Raw genomic sequence first — 10,000 nt, forward strand, 5'->3', positions numbered from 1 at the left:
ACTTTCTAGGTCAAGTGAGACGACAAACTTTTGTTCTCACAACTTGACGCTTCCATCCAGGCTTTCTAAAGTGAAGCATCACAGTTGGCATGAAACGACTTGGATGGAACCCCAGCTGATGCTAGCGGGCATGAAGAGACTATAATGCTCCCTGACACTGCCTTCAAAGATCTAATGTTCCCAGGCAACAACCGCGGCTCCAGTCGGCATGCAGGGATTTGGGAGACGTTGATTAGGGGAAGATTGTAGTTCCAGGAAGTAAAAAGTGAATCACTGGAAGTTTAAAGTAGCTGCAGGCCTCTCAACTTCCTTTATTAGAAGTATTTGGCCTGAATGACAGGGGTGGGTTATTTCAGTGCTTAATTTCTAAATGATGACGTCCCGGGACACCAAGGGCTCAGTGTTCTTGTGAGTCAGTGTGGAGGCAAAAGGTTCTGGAACCTGCCCTTCAAGTAATAGACTACAGATGGGGCGTCTGGGCAGTGTTGAGGTGAGCACTCACCACCGCGGAGAACCAGGTTCAATTCCCAGCAGCGGTACTACCGGCTTGGTGAGATGTTCCTACAGACACGATTGGCCGTGTCTGCGGGTGGGAAAGCGGTGGAGTCCTGGTCGCTGCACTAGTGCCTCCTCTGGTCTGTTCTGGGGGGAATAGCGTGATCCTCCCGCGCGATATGTCCTGCCGGTGAAACTCCTCACTGTCATGTGAAAAGATGCGGCTGCATCTGCTACAACTCTCCCCAGATCAGCAGAGGGGGTGGAGCAACGACCGGGACAGCAGGAGGAATTGGCCAGTTAGGTTTTTGGAAGGGAGGGTAAACGATCTGGCAAAACTGGTTATTATCCAGTCTGAGAGGACTGACTGATTAACCACCCATTTTTTCATCCGCAACGCAATGAGGACGCTACTGACGACTGCTGTGTGTGTGTGTGTGTGTGTGTGTGTGTGTGTGTGTGTGTGTGTGTCCATGTGTGAACCATGGCATGAGATGACAATGGAGATGTAAGAGCGATGACGAATCCGGTCTCGATGACTATTTGTTTTTGTTTATTTTTTGCTCCGATGTGACATAAAGCCAAATGAAAAGTGAAATTACCTTTGAGTCCACCTCACCCACTCCGTTTCTGCCAGAGATGTTTTTCCCTGTATCCACGGTAACCTAATTGGAGTCGTACAAACGAGAGGAGCGGGATTGTTGAGGAGGTATTTGACGTGATTACTCAGCGTGCACTCACAGTCAAATCAGCTTCGACCTTTTTGACACAAAAGAGTACTTTGACCTGCAGGTACGACTGGCACGCACGCACGCGCACACACACACACACACACACACACACACACACACACACACACACACACACACAGAGGCCTATATTTCTCAGTCACAAAGACATGCTATGGACATGCTATGGAAAAGTTAGCTAATTGGCTGAACGACTCCTGCCTGACCTTGAATGTCTCTAAAACCGTGAATATGTATTTCTCCATAAGGCGTAATAACACCCCTCCACCTGACATCTTTGTTAAGGGTCAGAGACTGGAGGTTGTCCAGGAGTTTAAATACCTGGGTATTATTTTAGATAGCAACCTCTCCTTCATAAAGCACATAAAGAAAACTGCAGGGACTGTCAAACGTAATCTTCGGCAATTTAGATTCATTCGATGTCAGCTGAGCACAGATGCGGCGATACTGTATCTTCATTCTTTAATTTTATCACATCTGTCGTACTGTGCCACTACTTGGTCCCAGGCCAATAAAACAACAACGCAGCCACTCTTTATTCTATTCAAGCAAGCACTGAAGGTCCTGGATAAAAAAAACAACAGTTATCATCATTGTGACATCATCAAGAAATATAACTTTCTAACTCTTGAGAAATTTCTGTTGATGGCAAATGTCTGTTTGTTGTATAGGATCTTCCACGGCGTTGCACCCCCGCCTTTCAACAAATTAGTGACAAATCGCAACACCAGTGTGAGAACAACAAGAGCCTTGACTAGAGGGGACTGTTGCGTGCCTTTTAGATTGACTAAATTTAGTCAATCTGCATTCATGGTTAAGGCAGGCATGCTGTGGAACACCCTGCCAGCAGTAATTAAGGGCTGTAGTACCCTCAGAGGTTTTAAATCCTCCATTAAGAAGTGGCTGAGAGAGGGTCAGTCCTGCGGCCACCTATAGTCATTGGTGTGGCCTCATATATTGTCTCTTTCTGTGCTATGTTATTTATTTTTTACCATTTGCCAATGTGCGATTTTAGTGGATTTCTATCTACCTCTATGTTCTATTTTTACTGTTAGGCGCACTGTATATGCTGTATCTTGCTAATAGTAAGTATAATTTTTTGTCATGTATCTTGATTGCTTCAATAAACAATAAAGATAAAGATAAAGATGCAGTCTCTCTCTCACACACAAATTACACAAACATACATTGAAATAGATGCATGTATACACACAGACACACACAATACAAAACCACAAACACAAGCACACACCTACAAATTGATGCACATACACACATATATACACACAAACACACACTCACAGATGAATGTGTACACACACACACACACACACACACACACACACACACACACACAGACATACAGAGCTCGCTAGTCTCTACTTCTTTTTGTGTGTGTGCCAAAACTACCGGGCAAACACGGTTTCAAATGAACTGCCTGCATTTTAAATGGAAAACCGCCAACTTGACCCTGTTTGGGTCCTAATAAAATACTGCATAATAGTGATAATAATATTAAAATACTGACGCTCTTCTGAAAAAGAACAACTTCATGTCCTGTATAACCCTGTTGTGCGTGAACATGAGTCCCGAGTCCCAACCCTTAGCAGGGAGCCAAATGTAATCATCTCTGTATAATGACATGTGCCACTGTGTTCCGTGACACCGGGTCCACCAGTAACCACTGAGATTAACCACTGTCATGTCAAAGACACATATGCCTCCATGTCTCCCTAACCCTAACCCTAACCCCAGCTTTTTCTCAAGTTATTAGTTAACCTTTTCATTTTATTAGACAAGCATATCATACTGTACATACAGACATATCATGTCCATCTGTGCCACCAAACTGAGTTATGTCTTACGATTTATAAATTACCATCTATCTATCTATCTATCTATCTATCTATCTATCTATCTATCTATCTATCTATCTATCTATCTATCTATCTATCTATCTATCTGTATGCATCTCTCTATCTCTCTATATCTATAAATTTGGCAATGTGGACTCTGTCTGTTTGTTTGTTTCAAGAATTTTGGCCGGTCACAGCTATGCCGTTTTACGTGCGATCGGGCTGAAACTTTCAGGAAGTGTAAAGAGCACCTGTGCGGGTTAGGGTTTAATCCCGGGAAGCGGGATTCCCGGGAAATGCCGACTGGACCATTTCCCGTTTCCCGGGAAATACAATAGCGGGAAACGGGAAAAAATTAATTTAAGGAAATAGCTGTACAGCCTATTGTAGCCTAAATAAAATAATGACTGTGATGGCGTAATGACCATTACTGCAGTTAATCCGGTAATTCGTCCACACAGCCCACACCCAGAGCCGTATAATATAATAGAAGAGTTCCGACATCTCCATTCAATCCAATGGACCAGTTTTTTTCCAGGAAGTAGAAAGTGGAACTCTTGAGTAAAAAAAGCAGCACTCTCGAGTTGCAGCAAAATAGACAGTTTGTGTTGTACTTTGAAAGGGTTTTTCATCCCTTGAATCAAATTGTACATTATCAGCTTTATTTTAGCATGCAAAAATAGCGCGAGACCCATTCCTGGCTGTTCATTGGCTAATGAGTCTCGCATTTTGGTCCTTCGCTGACGCCACTCTCTTACTAGAGGACACTACCCACACCCACCTGCTGAGTGAGTCACACAGAGAGCATCGCTCAACACTGCACCACGCTGATGGATTCCACCACGATGTCTTCTGCAAGTTCTGCTGCCAGTAGTTTTGCGTGGAGATACTTCACAAACAACCAAAACAACGAGGATGTGGAGGACGATCAACAAGCGGGTTGCTGCGACATTTGGAGTCGCAGCACCATAAAACCCCAGAAACCCAGCAAGTGAAGCGTCCGAGAACAATGGACTCATACTTAACACATTCACTGCCAGCCGTTTTTTTTTTACTGTAGGTAGGTTCTGCCAGAGGGTTTTTTTGAGGATTCTGGCTCATCTTTCAAGACCCGAGGATTCTTTTCTGCTAAGATTTTGTGAACACACAATATCTCAAAAGAACTAATAGAATGTGTGCTTTCTCTGTCTAAAAGAGTTAGTTTGTAGAGTTAGTAGTTATGTAAGCATTAGCAGTTGAATACAGCATGGTTTCAGCGTCTGAAAAATTATTTTGAGATAAACGGCTTTTTGTGAAATTCGATAGAACAGTCACTTTAACCATTCATTTTTGGCATCAGTAAGACGTCAGACATCTAAACAATAGTTTTGAACAGTAATTTCCTCCATAACAGCAGGAAACACCCCTCTCATTCAAACTCCTCCCTCCGTGTGTGTTCTTCTTGGCTGCAGCGGGCATGTCACAAGCTCGTTACTGTTGCTGCTGTAACCTCGCGTCACCAGGCTCACTGCTTCTGCTGCTGCTGCCTGTCTGCTGGCGGCCGCTGTGCAAGTCTGGATCGGCTCGCTCGTTTCTTGTGGTTTGTGTTGAGAGCTTTGATGAAGCTTTTGCGATTCTGGTCTTATTTATGCTGCGTGTTTCAAAGTGTGTTCCACCCGTAATCTATTATGCAAATTTGCAATCCCGCACCGCCAGCAATCAGCGCGAAAACGAAAGCGTTTTCGCCAACCATTTTCATGAGAATGGCTTCCTCACACATGCTTTTTGCTTGCCTTCCTCTAGTCTGGGAGAGCGCTGTCGCCACTTAGTGGGTCGGTGGAATGGGTTGTACATGTTCGGTGGCTCCAATAATTATATAAGAGATGTAAAAGGGTTAGATGCACATCCCACGGTCAAATTTTTTTTTTTCATTTTTTTGACGTAAAAACACGTCATTGGCAGTCAACCGTTGGATTTAGTTTGACGTAAAAACACGTCATTGGCAGTGAACGTGTTAACACCAAAAGCCTCGGTGGCCGAAATACTGTCAGAAATGGCAGCATATGATGGATTTACATTCAACAGCATGGCGAAATGTGTCTACCTCAGAGCAGCACTCAAGAGAGACGGCTCTCCCAAAAAAGCAAAGTAAATGAAAATAAATAAATATTCTGTTAATTTTGAGTGATCATTTAGTTTATTAGGCTGATATCCAACATTGTTTGGCTATTATAGAAAGGCTGCTGAACGCTATCAGAATATGGAATCCATCTCAGCTTAATTGAAACACGCAAAATAACTTGCTTTAACGAATTTCATTTGTTTATTGTCCAATATCACTTCCCAATTCAAGTGCTGTAACGAATTCCGTTTATTTATTGTCAAATAACATTTCCATGAGGCTGTTCTTATCAGCAGACCGATCACATGCAATGAACACGGCATATTATGATGTTTTTATCTTAAATTATAATGTTTGTTAACATAAATTCATTATTTGTCTTTAATCCTATAATAAGAATGAGAATAATTATTGATATCAGCAAATAAGACACTACAGCATCAAATTAGCAACCCATAGATTTATAAAAAAAAAAAAAAAAATAGAACGACCGCAACGCGGACCTAAGGCTGTTTCACACAGATGCGGTGCGAATGCAGAGGCGGAATGTGGTACGAAATTCCGAGCGAATTTTCCGCATTGCAACCTATACACACAGGTCCGGTGCAAATTATTCGCAGTCCCACATTAATTTTCCGCAGCGGAAAAACAGTGTTCAGTGTAACCAGTAGTTAATGTCCCTCCCCGGCTCCCGTCTAGTAGGACACCACCGTCTACTTGCGCAAGCTAGCTACCAGTCGGCTAACGTCAGACACAGACAGACAGACACAGCAGCGAGACGAGCCATGAAAAGCAACTGGAGGCAGTGAAATTGCCGTTCATTTCAGTGAAATGGAGGCAGGAGCAGCGGACCCCAATTTTTATGCTAAACTGCTAGTTAGCACTTGGATACAAGTGGCTAACATTAGCTCCATCCATTTACAACAGTGGTTTACAACGTTAGCAAGTAGGAATTCGTTTCAGCTACATTACCATCTTCAGTGAATCCCAGCTGCTGGGCGATCTGAAGATCTATTGTCCTTAATTTCGGTGTTGATCGTCATGGTGTTTGTCATATAAAATTGGATGTTGAGAAACCAAATTGATGAGGTTCGGCAAGAGTAGTGGAGGTATGACATTAGCTGTAAACAAAGGATTTCATTGGTCAAACGTATTTTCCGCAGGCGGAAATCCGCGGACGTCAATGTCTATCCGGAAAAATAAAATGCCGCACGAATGTTCGGCCGCGGTGTGCAAGCTTCAATTACAACTAATTAAAACATTTTTTTGCGAATGTCTGTGCCGATTATTCGCACGGAGATCCGCACCGGTGTGAAACGGCCTTTATGCCTCCGCAATTAGTTCATTCTTGAATCCAAATCGCCATTTGAGACAAATTGGAAGAAATTCCGTCAAGGCGCTCCTGTGATGTTGCGTTACAGAGCTTGGAAATTGGGTGTGTGAGGTCACAGTGACCTTGAACTTTTACCACCAAAATGTAATCAGTTCATCCTTGAGTCCAAATGGACGCTTGAGGCAAATTCGAAGAAATTCCATCAAGACATTCCTGAGATATCGCGTTAACAAGCTTGAAAATGGCATTCGAGAGGTCACAGTGACCTTGACCTTTGATAACCAAAATGGAATCAGTTCATCCTTGCGTCCAAGTCGATGTTTGAGCCAAATCAGAAGAAATTCTATCAAGTCGTTCTTGAGATATTGCGTTAACCAACTTGGGAATGGCATTCGTGAGGTCACAGTGACCTTGAAGTTTGACCACCAAAATGTGATCAGTTCATCCTTGAGGCCAAGTTAATGTTTGAGGCAAATTTGATGAAACTCCGTCAAGGCATTTCTGAGATGTTGCACTAACAAGCTTCAAAATGGCGTTTGAGAGGTCACAGTGACCTTGGCCTTTGACCTTTGAACACCAAAATCTAATCAGATCATCCATGAGTCCAAGTCGATGTTTGAGGCACATTTGATTAAATTCCGTCAAGGCATTCCTGACATATCGCGTTAACAAGCTTCAAAATGGCGTTTGAGAGGTCACAGTGACCTTGACCTTTGACCTTTGACCACCAAAATCTAATCAGATCATCCTTGAGTCTAAGTGGATGTTTGAGGCAAATTTGATGAAATTCCGTCAAGGCATTCGTGAGATATCGCGTTAACAAGCTGGAAAATGGCGTTTGAGAGGTCACAGTGACCGTGACCTTTGACCACCAAAATCTAATCAGTTCATCCTTGAGTCCAAGTCGATGTTTGAGACAAGTTTGATTAAATTCCGTCAAGGCATTCCTGAGATATCGCGTTAACAAGCTTGAAAACGGCGTTCGAGAGGTCACAGTGACCTTGACCTTTGACCTTTGACCACCAAAATCTAATCAGATCATCCTTGGGTCTAAGTGGATGTTTGAGGCAAATCTGATGAAATTCCGTCAAGGCATTCGTGAGATATCGCGTTAACAAGCTGGAAATTGGCGTTTGAGAGGTCACAGTGACCTTGACCTTTGACCTTTGACCACCAAAATCTAATCAGTTCATCCTTGAGTCCAAGTCGATGTTTGAGACAAGTTTGATTAAATTCCGTCAAGGCATTCCTGAGATATCGCGTTAACAAGCTTGAAAATGGCGTTCGAGAGGTCACAGTGACCTTCACCTTTGACCTTTGATCACCAAAATCTAATCAGATCATCCTTGAGTCTAAGTCGATGTTTGAGGCAAATTTGATGAAATTCCGTCAAGGCGTTCCTCAGATATCGCGTTAACAAACATCGTACGGACGTACGGACGGACGTACATACGGACGTACGGACGTACGTACGGACGGACAACCCGGATCCATAATGCCTCCGGCCTGGCTATCGCCGGCGGAGGCATAATAATAAAAAGGGCAAAAAATATTAAACCCTAGTGCGGGTGACCTGACAGAGCCGGATTTTTTTTTAAATTAGGGCAGATTAATTGCCCTAAGGCTGATTGCCCTAAGGCTGAGGCTATAGACGGTTTTCACCAGAGCGCAACCCCACAGCACTTCCTTTTTCTCAGCATTCGGCAAACTGCAGAAATATTCACTCGACATCGTTACTTTTGTTTTCGCTGCCCAGCTGTATAGACGGTTTTCACGGAATGGTCAGTCCTGCACTTGAATGTTTTTTTTTCTTTTATGTCCATAGCAAACACTGCAACAGGAAGTGAACGGGGGTTCAATTTAGATTTTTTTTGTTGTCAAGTTAAAACCGGCACTGATGTCATCAGTGATGATACAGTGGGCGAGCTGCAGGGCGGACGAGGGAGCAAGTGAGCCCAGTCGAACTGCAGGCGCGGCCGAGCTCGGCGAGCTGCAGGGCAGAATCTCGCTAAATTATCTATCTATCTATCTACTACAGTATCTATCTATCTATCTATCTATCTATCTATCTATCTATCTATCTATCTATCTATCTATCTATCTATCTATCTATCTATCTGTATCTATCCAAGTATCTATCAGTATTTCTCTCTCTCTCTCTCTCTCTCTCTATCGGGATCTCTATCTATCTATGGAGATCTCTCTCTCTATATCTATCTAACTCTCGGGATCCCTCTCTATCTCTGCACATCAACTAGACTAATTTTCTCACTTTCAATATCAGTGTGTGTGTTCATGTGTGTGTGTGTATGTGTGTGTGTGTGTGTGTAAGCATCTGGTCAGGCGCAGACTTCAGAGAGACCAGCCGTCTGGTGCCGTCACCGTGGTGTCACCGCGGCGCCCGTCTCCACCCAGGCAGACGCGGAATCAGTCGCTCTCCCTGGCAGCTGATTGGCTCTATCTGTCGCCCCCGGTAACCATCACTGTCTGACTTCCAGCATGGCTCCCACACAGTGCTTATTGAGACTGATAGAAGCACACCCTGCACTCTCTCTGATCACCACACATGGCATGTAGGCTAGTTCACGCACGCACGCACGCACGCACGCACGCACGCACGCACGCACGCACGCACGCACCCACATACACACATATACACACACACACACACACACACACACACACACACACACACACACACACACACACACACACACACACGCACACACACACACACACAGACACTCTCTCTCTCTCTCTCTCTCTCCGCCTTTCGCTGCCCGCATGGAGTATGTCCCGGGCTTAAGACAGAATCTAATGTATGAGGTTGCAATGATGTGAGAACTTGTAATAATCACCAAGTTGTACTTTATCCATGAAAAAAGAATACATGCTGTTATATCATGCATTCACATACTGACTGAACACGGGTGTGTGAATATTTTCTGAGTGTAAATTCTATCATGCGAGCACTACTGTAGGTCGTTTTGCCACAAAAATACCGTCAACATTTACGTCCATCCCAAACTCTGCTCAGAGAAACTGCACAAAGGCAACAGCCGTCATACAGACATCAGAGGACTTGTGTGTTCGCAATGTGTGTTCTATTATGAGCTGGTGATAATGTGACAGTTTTTATGATCGCTAGGTGGCGACTGCACGCCATGCCCAGCCACAGGGTTGTTGTTGTTGTTTATGATATGGCACAAGTTAACAGAGGTTGTACCTCCTGCGGCGGCTGAGGAAGTTCAAGGTGCCAAAGGCGGCATTGGTGCTTTTCTACACCTCTACCCTCGAGTCCATCCTCACATCCTCTATCACTGTCTGGTATGCAGCTGGTGCCCTCAAGGACATATCCAGACTGCAGCGCATCATCCGCTGCGCTGAAAAGGTGATTGGATGCAGCCTGCCATTGCTTCAGGACCTGCACACTGCCAGGACGCTGAAGCGGTCTCAGAAAATCATG

General features: G+C 44.1%; 1 protein-coding gene across 1 annotated transcript in view; it reads right to left on the minus strand.

The window, feature by feature from the left end:
* dmd (dystrophin) overlaps positions 1-10,000 on the minus strand; it is a gene marked incomplete at its 5' end in the record, with an annotated part of 540,780 nt that overhangs the window by 102,888 nt on the left and 427,892 nt on the right. The window contains one exon of the mRNA XM_083633507.1: positions 1,098-1,160. Coding sequence (XP_083489633.1) covers positions 1,098-1,160 — 63 coding nt within the window. The remainder of the gene's footprint in view (positions 1-1,097; positions 1,161-10,000) is intronic.

The sequence above is a fragment of the Poromitra crassiceps genome (genome assembly GCF_964638095.1).
Source record: "Poromitra crassiceps genome assembly, chromosome: 3".
NCBI lineage: Eukaryota > Metazoa > Chordata > Actinopteri > Beryciformes > Melamphaidae > Poromitra > Poromitra crassiceps.